The 16,816-nt window shown below is 40.5% G+C and overlaps 1 protein-coding gene across 12 annotated transcripts in view; it reads right to left on the bottom strand.

The window, feature by feature from the left end:
* Positions 1-16,816, bottom strand: part of vav2 (vav 2 guanine nucleotide exchange factor) — a 195,189-nt gene that overhangs the window by 30,493 nt on the left and 147,880 nt on the right. For 9 of the 12 annotated variants that reach the window (XM_047569561.1, XM_047569558.1, XM_047569551.1 and 6 more), the window contains 4 exons: positions 12,937-13,005; positions 4,169-4,274; positions 3,792-3,806; positions 386-484 (listed from right to left, as the gene is read on the bottom strand). In XM_047569561.1, coding sequence (XP_047425517.1) covers positions 386-484; positions 3,792-3,806; positions 4,169-4,274; positions 12,937-13,005 — 289 coding nt within the window. The remainder of the gene's footprint in view (positions 1-385; positions 485-3,791; positions 3,807-4,168; positions 4,275-12,936; positions 13,006-16,816) is intronic. The other 3 variants (XM_047569559.1, XM_047569556.1, XM_047569562.1) reach the window with 1 other exon arrangement.

Here is a 16,816-nt window from a genome sequence, read left to right as displayed (position 1 = left end):
TCTTGTAAGTCTGTGGTGCAACAATCACATAGAAAACAATTATATGTTAAGACAATCATTCCCATCACAATTATATATAATATGTGATGAGTACGAACTGATTCTGGTCGTGATGGGCACTATTTGCCTTGGCACCTATGATGTGCACTTAAAGCCACAGGGATCAGTGGTTCCCGTGGGGTCTGTGCCAATAATAACTATATCGACCACACTGTGACATTTGTGCTCCCCGACAAATCTGCCGATTGCTGGCATTTCCATGCTGTGTCCCGACCCACAGGTCTGTCACTCCAACAAAGCAGAAAAAGGAAACTCTGACATTACACATGCTTGTGCCAGGATGAAAACACACTTATCGACCAGAATGTATATTTGCGGAACCAACCTTCTCAATGTCCTCTAGAGTCTTGTAGTACTTGGCTTCAGTTTCTTGGATCTCTACTAAGCAGCAGTTCCTCTTGTCATCCTCCGTCATTCCCATTTTCTACAGTGGAAACAAGAAATATTATAAGTCACAACAATCAGATGGAATGAAAAGCTTTTTTTCCCCAACCATTTGATATTTGCCATTTGCCATAATAATATTAAAATACACAAATGAATAATGTGTTTTATTCATAAGCGTTTAGAAATGCATTATATTCATAGAATAGAGTAATTTATGAAATGCAATGTTTGCCACAGAACTGACTGGACAAACTAAACAGCCGTACCAGAGAGTTTAAGACAATTTACTACAAATTACACACATTTTTTACATCACAGCTAATCATTTTTCTACATGTGCTTTCATGTTCTACATATTTAAATCTATATCATATATTACACAGTTGTCCATTGTATTTTATTTCTCCCTAACTGTATGAAAATCTATTAGCACTCTTGTAAAATTTACTTGAGTGGTGCGATCCATCACATCCATCGAGTTGCATTATTAGCGTGAGGTAATGCAATGCACCCTTCCAGTCCAATCACTTCCAGTGACTGTACACTAAACTGCTTTGCCATGCAGTCATAACACTGGCAAATGAATGCAGAGTGAATGATGTTGACTGTGATAAATCACACATCTCAAGCAGGTTCCGAGAGTCAGCTTCACTCTCTGTGGTCTCGGGTGTTTTGGATTTGCTAAATGATTTGAACATAATCAAATGGAAACTAATAACTGATGAAGAAGGAAAAATACACCTGAAAATCAAAGACTGCTTGTGCTTTGTTCAGGACTAAGATACAAGGATGTGCAGTTAAGGAGGTTAACTCCAATTGTGCATTTAAGTATGTCTGATACGACGAGCCCAGTGTTGTCCTTCAGGTTGAACTACACCACATTTACCATTTAAAAATGTGTTTGATTATCCACAACTCCACTCATGTTTCTGAAACGAAAAATGTCTTGAGACGGCAGCTGTTTGCAAATTCTATGCCCCAATTGACATCTGTGTTTGTTTGAATGGATCACGAGGGTGCCCAGCGTGTACGTTAATACCATGTGTGAACAGGGCCAGAGATTTTTCGTGTGTCACTGTATGTGTGATAGGGTTGGGTAGTAATACCGTAATAAGGTCTACCGCCAGTGTCTTTCAAAAGTATCAGTTTCAATACCGTCATTACAGTCATTAAAAAAAATGCAGTGCACTTATATAAAAGATAAGAAATAAATATAAGATATAATTAATTCAATGCCTAAAAATGATTCTATGTGTGTGTGTGTGCTGCGCATTCTGTGCAAAAACTGTTCTGGATGGTCAGGATAATTTAATTTTCTGACTGTTGTATTTGCACTTTTTTATAAGCTGCTCTTTTTTGTTATTCAAAGTGGCTCAGGCTGTGATTTCATTTAATTGATGTGTGTGCAGCGCATTCTGCGCAAAAACTGTTCCGGATCGTTATATTAATTTAATGGTTTTTAATTTAACTGTTGTATTTGCACTTCTTAAGCTGTTGCTAATAAAAGTTGTTAATGTTGTGCACATTATGTTGTTATTGTTTCATCATTAGTGTTTGGTATTTAGTTTCTGAAAGGTGTAGGCACAAGCCAACAGTTTGGTGAAGCTGTCGGGCCCGTCCGCGGTTTGTTGTGCGAGCGTCGTGTATTTGGTCCGTCCTGCACGCAACTTCAAAACCTACCGGTGGCGTTTCAAAAGCGAGCGTTTAGCCCGCCAGATGTTGTTTACTTGCTCAGATTTGGCCATTTTCCCGGTGTACGTTCTTCTACACATGCTTCTACATGTGTAAATATGCTATGTAGTTAGTAAGTTTCGCTTTTGTCTGTTTTTACGACCGGCAGTTTGTGCGGGGGTATTTTATTTTGAAAATTCACTGGATAGTCTTTGTTTTTTCTGTGTCTGGCCTCTGCCCACTCGAAGTGGTCTGTGTAAATTGCCGCGTGCTTCGTAATTTTTAATTAGTCACGGTAATACCGTATACCGCGGTAAAATGTGGAGATGGTATGAAGGTATCAAAATTTGGATACCGCCCAACCCTAATGTGTGAGCCAGCTGGTTTAACAAGGCATGTACACTGCCTGGCCAAAAAAAGAGTCACCACCTGGATTTAACTAAGCAAGTAGGTACAAGCCTCCTACTCAATAATTACTGAATTGGTGATTATCTTTCAGCTGGCAACAAGTCATTTAACCCCAACTGATGCAATGAGTAGCTTTTCGTTTCTTAAACAACCATGTGGAAGTGGAAGACTCATCCCATGGCATGCATCAAGCAGAGAACACATCTAAGGAGACTGAAGCAGAAGACTACAATTGGGTTTTAATAATGTGTTGGACAGTTCTTAAACTTAAACAGTGAGACTAACCGTGAAAAAAAGGCCTCAATTTGCAAGGGAGCGTAAAGGGAGCTGATGAGTCCAGATTTACCCTGATCCAGAGTGATGGGGCATCAGTGTAAGAAGAGAAGCAGATGAAGTGATTCACCCATCATGCGTCTACTGTACAAGACTGTGGGGTCAGTGCTATGATCCGGGGTTACTGCAGTTGGTCAGGTGTAGGTTTAGTAGCATTATGCCTAAAGAATGAGGTCAGCTGACTACCTGAACATATATTACATGAAATATTAGAGTGCTTGATTTTTTTTCTTTGGCCAGGCAGTGTATATGTATGCATATAAATCCAAGATCAGTGAGAGCCATGGAAATAGGCGTGATGAGTGGAGGCGGGGACGGTAGGGTGAAGATACAGACCTACATATGCATTTCTCATGAGGCCTGGTGTCTGAACAAGTCCACATATATAAACGTGTATCTGTGTACAGCAAATGACTCTTTAAAATATCTGTATGCGGCAAAGTCGACCTAATTAACATGGACAAATGTACACACATAAAGACGCTTCTATATATATTCTCCATGCGGCAGGAATGATATGAACACGTCGACTGAGGAATAGCAAACTAAACCGTCTGCAACAAATTTGGCTGTGAAGACTGTGTTGCTAACACAAAAAAATTGGAGATAACAATGCAGGAATACAAGTCCAGTCCAGGGCCTTAATCCAGCATGTAATCAACCAATCAGACAAGCGGGGCTCAAAGCCAGTAGGACAATGTTTATTTGTCTCAAGCTTTAATGTGGCAGCTGGTGGTGCTGGCTGACGTCAGTTAACACTACAGTCACAGAGCTGAAGTCACAGGGCCTGAGTCAGACTTTGAACCAGATGGGGTCTCCTCTACCCTCATGCAAGAGTCACTGACCTAAGTAGCAGATCATATAGGTTTATTTTATCGGTGGATTTAACCGGTTGACAGCGTGATGTGAGTCACAAGCACAGCAGCACTCACCTGCATGTATCTGATCTGCAGCGTGAGAAAGGCAAAGCAAGTCCAAAGTCAAATTCAGCATGAAAGATACATCTATTGTGTGTGTGCGTGTGTGTGTGTTTAAAGATATGAAGTCATGCAGCTGAAAGGCAAATACAATGTAGGTCACAGAAATGATCTAATGTTAGTTAAAAGTGGGTAGAGGTGTTTTTCGATACACTTATTTATTGGGACACTATTTAGTGGTTTAGATAATTTAGCAGATCATGCATCACATAATTCTTGCACACTGTCAACACAGTTCAGCTGGACTATCACCAGACGTGAGACTTATGACAAACATGTAAAACAACCACATTCCACATTAATGATGAAAGTGCGGAGACAAAAGCTCTCACCATGGGTTGTCGTACTTCCACCTTAATGATGTCCTCATAGATGTCGTCTCCATCGTCCTCACATGGCACGCAGTCATAGATGTCGTCTTCGCCCAAGTCATGTTCACTGGGGAAAAACACAGGCATAAGATAAAAAACGCTGTACTAGACCGCAAATTTAAATCAGAGATTAGTCATTTAACTGTGCTAACTGTGTTCAATTTCTTCGACAGCCCAAAGGCTGAATAGTGATGTTGGTGATCCAGGGAAGCGGACACAGAACTCTATGTTCACAAACCTCCACCGTTCTGTTATCAAGTGGCATTTCCCTTTAATGTGTTTATGTTGGTTTGGCACCCAGCTAGCTAACTGACCTTTAATTAGGCAAGCAGCCAGCAGAGCACAGGCAGTTACTGTGGAGAGCAGCATCTTCTGGGAAAGATCCATATGCTGTGAAGGCTCACACTATCTCCCCTTGCTCTGTAAAAGCAATTCTTTTTTAGGGAAACTTAAGGAGGCAGTGGAGATACCCCAGCAAGAAAACACGTTGGTAGTTGGCCTATGTCAACGTAGTTAATAAAGAACGAGTTTTAAGGCACAAAAAGGGAAATGAATAAATAATAAATAAAAAAGGTAGAGTTGCCTGTTCAATAATGGAGTACAGTGGTTTGTGCTTGGCACCACTTTGCTTGTTTAAACAAAATCCCATTCTCTTAGTACTGAGGCAACAGCAGAATACTCTAAAGCTCTCGCCAACATGGAATCAGCGAGTTAGACTTTGAGTCACAGATTCAGCCCAATTTGTTTACATTTTGGCAAATGATTACATTTAAAAGCTCGCTGGATTTAACAGTGTCAGTCGTTGTTTGCAAAACAATAGCAACGTACAGAAAACTGAGTCCGCTTTCATTCCAAGTGTCACAGATATACGTACAAGGTGTCCTCTGGCATCGGTGTCATGACGCATGGGGTTTGTAATTGACTCCAACTTTTAAGCCAAGTATAAGTAGTACTTCTAACATGTGGCCTGCATTAGCCCAAACCGTAATCTTAACTATGTTTTTTTGGTGACCAAACCAAAGAATCAAGAAGAAAACGACTTCTTCAGTTTAAGCGGGGGTTGGCTCGTGTCAAGGTTGCAAAAAAAACTTAAAAACTTAAGTAGTCTTCTGGCACAAAGAAAACAACAACAAACACTAAACGGTGTGTTCAACAAAAAAAGAGAGAGTGAGGGAGAGAAAAAATTCCAGGCAGCATCAAGAGAGATATGGACTGTATGGCGTTGGATGACTGGCCCTATGTCTCTACTATAGATTGTCATGGTCTGTTGGGGCCGGGGACCAAACAACCCTCTCCTCGCTACATTAGCTTTGACAACCTATTTTATTGAATTTGATCAAGACACACGGTTCACATGTGATCTATGAGAATACAAGGAAGATAAGAAAACCCCTTTATGAATCTCCAAGGGAGGACATTGATTTCAATGGGATTCGGATCATCCAATAGTGAATATTATCAGGGGGCAAAAAAACCTTGACTGGGGCATCCCTACTGTAAACACTTTTGCATGTCACTGGCTTGCAAATCCAAATCCATTGAGTTACAGTATAAAGATTATGACTGAGACGCTAGCTGTTTTGACAATGTGGCAGCACATGGCGCCTTGGGAATGACAACATATTGAACAATCACCACTTCATTACTGCAAAGAAAATCTAAAATATTAGGTGGGCACTACTGTAGTTACTGTAGTGTAACTACTGTATCTGTTCCACTTTTATTGAGCCATGGCTCCTTGGGTGCTCATCTCAGCAAGATATGTTAACTGCCTCTAAGGATGGATAAGAGGACTGCATTGGTGACATACTTTCAAGACACTGAAATGCAAAGGAGTTTTCTGCCTCCTTTTGGTAGTGATCCCAAGCTCTGCTGCACCTGCATATTCAAAACAGGAGGTCTGCAGTTCACACTCAACGAACTTCTGCTCTCTTTACACTTGCTTGAGCGAGACGCCTAACACCTACCAGCTCATGATTCCAGCACAGAAACCTGGCGGTGTTTTATTTTTAAAGTAGATCCTTATAACCTACCCCCCTAATGGCCTGGCTGTCCTTTCATCAATCCAACCAGATTCCAAAGAGGAATTTCATGATTTCATTTTAAGACAACAAAGCAGGCTACTCTGGAGGGCTTTCATGCACTTTTTGAATTCATGAATATACCAGATTTAGGTACACAGGTCTAAAATATTGCTGTTGCTAGTCATGTGACGCGGAAACATGTGACCGCCAACATCTTGCATCAAAGCTAAAAGCATTCCTCCCTTCAGCGTGTGTTTGAATACAGATTGAAACAAATGAGAGAAGACAGAATTGCCCTCAATCAAATATTCAGCTTTTCCATAATTTTCAAGTGGGGGCTGTTTGAAGTTTTAATTGAGGTTGCTTGGTTCACCCTTCTTCTTCCCTCACTACGTAAAAGCGACTCATGTTGAATGCTGAGGCTGTGTGGGAGGATGACGGTCGTATGAGAATGTCCCATCAGTGCCTCCTCTCTGAACTCTCCTCCCTCCACAGAGATGGTTGTGTTGCATGGTAGGGAGGTTTGGGGAAAGCAGATGTTGCACTTCATTTTTGTTCTGATTCCACAGAGGAAGTATTATACGAGGGAGGTCTGGCGCAGTCACTTGATTGTGACCTATGAAGACATCTAAGCTTCTCCAGAGAGAACATGGGTCGAGGAGTCTGTGTGGGTTCTCGTTTACAAGGCAGTAAATATTATAAAAGGAGAAGAATAATCAGTTTACAGGATCAATACTGACTTGCCTCCCATCATTTGGTGCATTTTCATCATCTGTATCCATCAGTGCTGATTAGCGATAGCCTGTCTGAGAGTAGGAAATGTTCTATTGATCAGTGATGGCATTTAAGCTTCTTCATTTCTCTCTGCTGGTTATTTTGTTGGTGCCTGTTTATCAGTTTCAATCAGTCAATTCAAGGTCCTGTATATGTAATGCTTTCATTAATGATTACTGACTGATCACTGCATTACACTGATGCACCGAGTTTAACTGAATGTCCTACATCCCCACCCTTCCTTCTAGTTGCCTGTTGTTTTGGTTGTCTTGTATAGCTAATCCTCAACGTTCTTGACAAGGAGATGTTAATTCAGATTTATTCTTAATGGTTTTTACTTTAATACATAATTGACTTAGATCTGATTGACTGAGTTACTCTACAGCAGTAGTACATTTACTGGCTCAAAATCTGTACTGACATAACTGATGTGTCATTAACCTCTTAATTCTAATACTAGGGCATGCCTCATTGATTTTGTGCTTATACCAGATAATCTGATCTTTGCTAAAACCTTGAGAGTTGCAATTGTCATTGAAGAATTTCTTAAATAACTGGTTATATCTCCATCAATACATATCGATCCTCAAGTCAAACAATTAAATTAAATGCAGTGGAAAGGACTTGATGTGGTAACATACTGTATAACCCTAATTATTGTACACAGAGCAAAACAAAATTTAAACCTGGGTTGTGATGACATTTTGAAAAGTCAAGTCTTTGGAACTTTCTCAAACATGGCTGTTGGGTTCAAGCTCAATCAGAGAGCAAGACATAGGTTGTTTTCCCATTCTTTTATTAAATTGCTCATCAGTTTCAGATTTATCTAAATATTAGTTGTTGGACATTTCATCTTCACCATGCAGTCATCCATTGTTGGTGATGTTGCTCTCAAATGCATGGATTTATAAGAAGTGGACAATTTAATTTTCCAGGCAGAGAAGTAAGTACCGAGTTTAGGGTTTAGGTTTGCTCTAGAATAAGTGGTTGGGGTTGGGGCATGTCAGATGGATTGTCATCAGAATGTGTGGCTAAGGTCAGAATCCATGTATTCACTGCTTCCTGCTGTTATACTGTCTAAAAATGAGTGTAAGGTAGTGAAGCGTGTGCTGTATTCCTTATGTTTTAGGGCCATACATCTTTTCACACAGTCATAATAAAGAGATCAACCTCTTTTTGCATGCATGCATGTGTTTGCGTGTACTGTAGGTGTGTGTTGGTGCATGTATGCATCATAATGAATCAGTGAGATGAGTGGCTAACCTGAGGACTCGTGAATTAGGTCTGATTTTCTGTCTGATTACACAATGACAAGCCAGAGGGTGTCCAGTGTGTCTGCTTACGCTCCTAGCCCTTGTTGACATGGAGTTACACCAGTGGGAAGGGAGGATGGGCAATGACTCACTATATCAGAGCTACTAAGTATATGTCCCTGTAGGCTTTCATGTTTAAAGCTTATGGACATTGCCATATTTCACAATGCAGAGACACTGCGGAGAACATGGACAAAAATATAGAGCAGTCGATGATCGATGAGCTTAACTAAACTGTAACTGTTCTCCTGAAGTTACATTCAAATTTTAAAGGGTTTATTGTATTGGGAGCACACTGTACATAAGGAAAATTTGGACGAGTTGTCAGTATTACAAGACAAGAGCATTTAGTAGAGCTCTTCTAGGAAGCATGAATACTTTCAGACAGACAGTTGATGAGACAGTTGGTAAGATACTGATTTTGAAATAACAGACAAACATCAGCACCATCAGGAACTTGTGCTAACAAGGGGAAATCAACTTTCTGATGACACATGATAAGCCAGACAGGAAGTAATGCTGTTGAATGTAAAAATAAATAATTAATAAGGATATGTAGGAATGTTTTGATTCCACAAAGCCAACCGTGGAAGTAATTCCTCCCTAAGGTATGGGAATACATCTAAAATAAATAAATCAATAAATAAATAAATCACAATTTTTACAATTTGTACTAATACATGAACTCAAACTGCAAAATCTAACATTTACAATACAAAACGCAACACACTGCCATTCCCAGGACATCAACTACTGCCATTTTGTCAAAACCACTGCTGTCTCCAAGGTTCACCGGGTAGCTTCAGAGATTGGTGTTGCATCACGTTCGCTATAGATTACAACATTAACTCACCCACAGCAATATTAGATGTCAAAATGTTACATACATTCTGTGTGGGAGTGTATGCAATTTGAAGTGCTTGGACGGGCAAGCACTATATCACTCAATGTCACATGACATTCACCCAGAAGACTGGGGTTCATGTTCCAAATGTTCTATTCACCCTCTCTGTTGGTTTGGTGTAGTTAGTTTGATTAGGTTCAGGAACAGTGGGTGAACCGTGGAATCAGTTGAAACAACCATCCACCTTGTGCATATTTCAGTATTTGATTCTCTGGAACTGAAAGTGGGCTTCAAACTTTAGTTAAGTTTGTTCACTGTCACTTTGCTTTGGCTTTTAGTATTGTGATATAATGTTTTTCATTAAAATATAGTGACTATTTATATTTTCTATTTTCTCTCTATATTTTGTTCTGTATGACTCCATTAATAAAAAAATAAGTTTATTTTGGGAGTGGTATGTGATGATAAGGTTTAATTTAAAGAATATGAGATTTAATACCTCGGAGTAAAAAGAACCCGACCATCTATTTTCAAGCTATTGACTTTTTGCGTCAACTTGCCAAAGGGATTAATGGAGTAAAATAAACTGTGAGTGAGTGAGTGACATAAGGGGCTTATGACAGCGCATGCTTTGGATTGGAAATCTCTGCGTGGCTTTTGCAGAGGAAAGAGTCCCTTGGCGACTGTGCCAATCCACCCCCATTTCATGCTTTGTCAACTCCGAGATGGAGTCATTCCAGACAGGGAGGACTCTAAGTTAAGCGATATAAAGACTTGACATCAGAAAGTCAGATGCAGGAAGTATGGGCTAGACTTACCACATTAACCTGCAAGGACCTCAATTAGGTAGAGGCTGGCTTCAGCCCGACTCGGCACTTTTGGAAACAGATATGGTCCAGCAGAATGTAAACCAAAGCAAATATATACCTGCACCTATCACATACTCTCCACCCCATTCATTTACAGGCCGCAGCTCCAGGTGAGCTCGGACCAATAGCTTCAAGCATCAGTCTACCTCACTTGACATGATCTCTTCTGACATAATATTGTAAATATGGAAATCATCCAACGACCTCTATCAAACCTCTAAATGAGACGTGCATCCAGACAAGCTGATGGATGCAGAACAGCCACATCAGCTGCAAAAGCTTTGCCCTAACATCTAATGTAAGAATTATCCTTCAGTGCCATCATTTGCCAGGTCACATTTGTTGGCTGCTCTAAAATAAAACAAAAGGCTGACGCATCTTTTTTCTGTATGTGTACTCTTGTGGCAGTCTGCTAAGTTTTAAATCTCAGGTCAAAATCGTTTTTTATAGGCTTCCTCTGTTTTCACATACCTGAACTTAATGATGCAATTTGATTGATTTTTTTTATTATTATTTCTTGTTAGATTATTACTATTTTACTCTTCTACACAGCTTTAAATTTGAATATTTTTCACAATAATACTTACGTTTTATTTCCGACATTATGTTGTTTTTATTACATTTATGTCCTGCCATTGTCCTATTTTCCTCCTCACATAAAACACGCACAAACGAAAAAGGCTATTATTGCACAGGGAACACGATCATTGTCTTCTCCCTCACTCCTGCAGTTCAGTCATGTACTCTTATGTGCATCAATATTTCAGGCTAATTAATACGTCTTTGAGAGTAGGGTTATTGCTAGCAGAGCGTCTGTGCTAAGTGTGTCCAACTGTATTAAGTGCAGGACCTGCTGATGAATCAATTATGCAGCCGCCCATTGGCGAAACGAAATGCATGGATGTTCTTTGTAAAAGGTCAAGAGCAGCCGTGCAGCAGAGCAGCATGGTTAATTTAATATGGCTCAGCCCTCTGCACCTATGGGTTACACACAGAGCACCGAGTCACAACACCAGTGACCGGAGAATAAAACAAACAAAGAACAGGTGAAATTAACTTTTACAGCTTGCTGAGTCTTTTGCAAAGGAGGTCACAAAGGCCGAAACCCATCATGGGTCACAGTCAAGTCCAACCAATTTATGGTTGACCACAATTACAGGTATGCTATGGTTGTACGCTAAATAACAAGCATCATCTCATGCTTTCTTTCTTTGCTGGTGGACTCAGTGCCACATGTTGCTATGGATACATGTACGTGCTATAGCCCCTGGATCTTTCCATAGTTATTCAAGTATTCTATGCAGATCAGACTGACTTATGAGTCAGTAGAGTATAATAAAGAACACTGTAGCCACTTAAATTACATAACTGACTTTTTATTCTTCTGATAAAGAGGAATGAATTGCCTGTCCTGTGGATTATATATCTGTCAGTGTGAGGAAGTTCCACCGTGAAAAGAAGCACGCTTGTTTCTGATTTCTAAGTGTGATCTGAGTTACATCTAGGAGTAGGCTATTGCAGCCGCCTTTATGTTGTCCTTTTCACCTCTCACAGCATCTCTGCCCCCGGGTTCAGGTTATCTGCACCCATAGATAGATTTGACTTGTCATCCATCTTGACATGTTGCCCGCAAGTGTATCTCTGTGGCCCCCGCCTCACTTTTTGAAAAAAAATAACCCAAGGATACACATTAAAAAGGAGACAGGAGCCCATCAATATGTTGTCAACTTTCTATTAACACACTCTAATCCCTGATTTCGTGCCTCTTTTAAAAGTAAACGTTCATATTCCAAGTTTGCAGGGCTGCATATTTAAAATCCAGTGTTAGCCTGCATGGCTGGCACTCCTTTCTCCTGGCGAGAGCACATTCCTCATCCTGTAAAGAACATCACAATCATGTATTCAGCAGGCATATATCTAGCCTATAGCTCACATGCTCTCCTTTCCATCTCCTGCTCTCCTATCTTCCTGTGATGAATGGCACCCATCTCAGAGCGGTTAACTAATTATTGTCCATTAATCTGTGTCAAGCGGCTGCTGTCACCGCTGGAACTGCTCCCGACTCTGAGAGCCCGCGACACCTAACGGCCCCCCCAAACCAGGCAGACAGCCACCAAGGCAGGCAGAAAGGCGGCCAGACCCAGAGCCAGAGCAGCCCTGGTGTCACCATAGCAACAGGCAGAATGACACAAGCCTCAATTCTTATGTAATTAAGCAGTTAGAGAAAACTGGAAGAAGGGGCAATCAAATTTTAAGATATATCACACATACACGACGAGCAGAGTACTGTTACGTATCCAGAGGCTTTTTTTATATATATATATATCCAAGAATTGATTGGAAGGGATTTGGAACCCTGCTTAAAATCAGATGCCGGGCTGCCCAGTCCATCACAGGGTTGACACAATAAGACAAACATTCTCATCTCTGGTCGGAAAGGTTGTCCAGCAGACTCTAACCTTGTATATGCAGTCAGTGTTTCTAAGTAAGAACTTTCTTGTTGTTAGGGTGTACTGAAAACCACTGCACGCTCCGCAGAAAGTACAAATACTAGCCAACAGCACTAGGCCCACGTAAACCCATCCCACAGTGAGTGGGAAAAGCCAGCATTTCAACCACCTTGACAGTAGAGGGGGTTTTGGATAAGAAGCAAAACCTGACAGTTCATAAAATATGTTTCTGTGCGCAGTTGCGTTAATTATGCAGTATTATGAAGGAACAGCAAACCAATGTCAACAAGGTATTAGATTTTAGGGTTTACACCTGCTTCAAGATTATATCAGGTAGAGGTTTGAGTTTGTCATATTTTTGTGGTTCGAGGGAATCTCCAGGGAAATAAAGCAGTGTCCTCAAAGGTGTAAAACATCAGCGTGGGTGGGTGTTTTTTGGTGGCATGCATACTCACTCTGCCAACTCCTCCAGGCTCCGGTACACGTCATCCTCATTCAGAGCTGTGTCCTCCGATGGGAAAGGCCTTGTACAAAGAAAACACACAAGAGTGAGAGATGGTACAAAATGCTCTATCGCTACAAAAAAACCACAGGTACCCAGGTAGAAAAATAACCATTCAGAGATTGTGTGCTCTGTCTGTCAGGTGCTCGCTCCTCACTCCATCACTTTGGAAGCAGCAGCAACAACTTCTATTCAACGGAGGACCCCATCAGTCACAAGCAACACTGTCAAAACACATCAACACTTACAGTGACAGATAAAAAAAAACCACCGTCTACCAAGTTCCAAATTGCTCAGTAATTCAGGAGGGTAAAATAGTCTGTTTTTTCAAACGGTTGGCCAGACGTCTTATAAATTCTCCCAGGACTGGCCAGGTTTCACTGAACCTGAGACGGTGTAGAGGCACACGAAATGCCGAAGATAACTACCGCATGAGTAATGACACGGTGTTGTAATCCAAATGAATCATACCGATCGTGTTTTTAAATATCGCATTCTCGCCAAGACCACGTCGGCGAACAGTAATCCCGGCTAATGGTGGGGCATAAAAATGGTCGACTAATCATTTAGCTCATTAAATGGGGAGGATCTATCGCTCATCTTTTTAAAGATATCAGATTTCTGCAAACAATGTTCTGAAGTGCAGGATTACGCCTCGAACAGACGGCTGCGCTAATGAGGCTTTTTTTTTTTTTTTCCACAAGTGCTGATTGTGATTGCTTCAAATTACATCCTATTAGCTTAATGCTGTGCACAACTGAAAGCAATTAAAATCAGAGAGGTCATGATCAGCTTCCCTCATCAATGACATCAACGTTACTGAAATAGAAACAGTGCCTATTAATAGGATTCATCCTGAGTGGCTCTAATAAACAGTTAACCTAAAGCCTATTATTATTATTTTTTTCCCAGTCTAATGGCTCCTGTTTGTTTTCACCATGATAGCAGCACATTGTTGATACCGTCTTCTCCTCGAGTAGTGCATCCTACACAAAGTAGCATCCCTGTGAGGTTGACCTTGACTCACTGTGTGCTAATGTAGCTAGTGAACACATAATTTGTTTTCCTTCTGTCAAAGAGCCAGTGGACACACACACACACACACACACACACACACACACACACACACACACACAGACTCACACACTCACACACACAATAATGTCCCACCATTACTCAAGAAAGAGACGCAGAACAGAGTGTGAGCATGTGGGAGGAGAGCGAGGACGCTGGAGTCGCCTTAGCTGTAAAAGAAGCTTTATATGAAAATTTTAATTTCTGAGTCCGGAAATTAAATGGCCTTTATCCAGTCAGCTGATTATTACAATGTCTCCGTAATGTCTGATTGATGACATGCGTGAATAGAACAGGTTTAGGTGCTTCCAGTATTGAGAATGTGTCCAGGCATTGTGTTTAGTTTCACACTGCATGATAACAGCTGTTTATTGTTGCAACAATGCAAGGACTGTGAATTTTGATCATCCAATGCATCCAAAGATGGACAAACCACCCATGACATTAGCCATGCCAGTTTTGATGCTCAGTGTGGTGGATCTGGCCATCGCCATCTTGGCAGCGCCTGACTATACTTAACTCCTGGCATATTAAATAAACTAAAATAAACTGAAACTTCTGCTTGGGCAAGAATCCCCGAAATAATGATTAACTTTACGTAATTTGTCAAATTGTCCATCACTCACTGGATGGACCACCATGCAATGGCCAGACAGATACCTAATTGAGAAATCCAGCATCTATATAAAGGAAAAGTTGAAGGCACACAAACAGTTAGACGCCTCTAACAATGTCTTGAATGGACATGTGCAAGATCTGCAATTGCAGAATTTGAACGATGACTTTTGTCCATACGAACACAGAGAGGTTGTCTCTATCAAGTGAAGCCTCTCCTGCAAAGACATTACAAGAAGTAAGAGGAACCACTGGAGGGACATCCAGCTGACACCTCTGAAACACGTTACTAATGTTGCTTTAGCTAGAGATTAGCATTAGCATTCATATGTAACCTCAAGTTAGTGTTTTTGATTTTTTGGTTTTAGCAGCCAAACATACACCAAGACGACATTTCCATGGTTAGATGACATTGTTCTTCTCAAGCTTCCCTCTGTTTTGCCTCCAGCTAATGTTGTGATGTCACAGTGATGTAGGCCATGAATGGGTCCATAGCTCATAAGCTCATAGTTAATGCATGTTCAAGTGTCCATCTTTTTTGTATAAGTTTCATTTTAGCTAGTTATTTGACGCCAAAGAAACAGGATACGATCCAACATTTCCTTGTAACTGGTGGAGGTAGAGCAGAGCACAGTATTAATTAAATGACAACGCAGTTGAGTCTGAAGGAAGTGTGGCCGGGTCATCCGTAGTGCAGCGTGGCGCATATTTCGGCTCCAAACTCTCAAGATGGCACTGCCTGTATCCCCGGTAAAGTAGCGCCAATATATTTCAGGACATGTGGCATCTGATCTGCCAAATGAACCACCAATCATTCAAAAAGATATATATATGAAGCAGAGTAAGCAATGGTTGAAACAAAACAAAACAAAACCTAATTCAGCCTCTGTTTACCAGAAGTGTCAGCACAGTAGCCAAACCACTTACAAGCTGGGAATCCGCAGTATGACTGGAATGCACAATTTATTCAACCAGCTACACTATCCATTCTGAAAAGTGTAACATACTACACTGAAGTTCTGTTTGGAACAAATTCCTTGTTTCCAAGCCCCAAAATATGAAAAAAAAAAGATTTGTCTCTGTTTGATCTAGTCCTGGGTTTAAACATTACATATTAAATAGTGTGAGTAGAAGCCTTGTTTCCTATATCTTGGGAGCGACAATTAAACATCAGTGAAAATTTCAGTTGGGAAAACAACAGAGCTGGTCTCTTTATTCAATCTGAACCATGATTAATTTGAGTTTTGTTTTTTTGTTTTTTCCGTTCATTAGTGGAATCATTTCAATACGGTTTAGCTGATCATTTGCTTAATTTTGGCATTTTTAAATAGACGGAAATTTTTGAGAAAGAATTCTCATTAGTTTGAGGAGCATTATGATCCAAATATAAAATATTAGCAGAAATTCATAAGAAAATATTGTTTTCAGGACATGATACAAAGATATCAAGATTTCCCATTTTGAAATATTTTCTCACGTTTTTAATTATTACCTCACATTAATTCCATACAGCCAAAGCAAAGCAGTGTGCATATGGACTAAGTTGAAGAGACTCCAGCAGGTAAAGAAGAACACAAATAGCAGGAGTGATGTAGCTGTCTCCACTGGGAAGTCGGTTAAGTGTCAGAGACAAGACCTTCAAAGCTCTCATGAAAGCTTGGACGGTGTTTAATTCAAAGAGACGATAAGACGACTGAGACGCTTTATTGTGTCCTTTCTAAAGAGCTAACTGAATTGGCCCGTTAGTGGGTAAACAACAAGTGTCGCACTATTGAGCAAATATAACAGTGTCAGTATAAAAAAAGGCCACTTACTGTTATCATTTTAACTGTACACATGTGCAGGACTTGTGTGCGTGTGAGTCAAGCTGTGCATGTGTTACAACAGTAATTAGCCCCAGTGTAAGTAAAACAGTGGTCACCCTGGAAGAGCGTGTCAGCCGTCAGGTTAATGAATGCTCAGCGAGATAAGTCAAAGGTCAGCTCATCAATGGAAGGCACACACACACACACACATTCATTCACTCTGCTTAACTTTCCATGTTTAAGAGGTGTAACTTCATGAAACCTCGTGCGTACATGTTTTAGTGAAAGAAAAAAAAAAAAAACGCCTCATCTGATTTATGTTACTTTCGCCCTCACTGT

This window comes from Mugil cephalus, chromosome 19 (genome assembly GCF_022458985.1).
Source record: "Mugil cephalus isolate CIBA_MC_2020 chromosome 19, CIBA_Mcephalus_1.1, whole genome shotgun sequence".
Taxonomy (NCBI): domain Eukaryota; kingdom Metazoa; phylum Chordata; class Actinopteri; order Mugiliformes; family Mugilidae; genus Mugil; species Mugil cephalus.
Note: the sequence above shows the minus strand (reverse complement) of the source record. Positions and strands in the feature narration are given on the sequence as shown.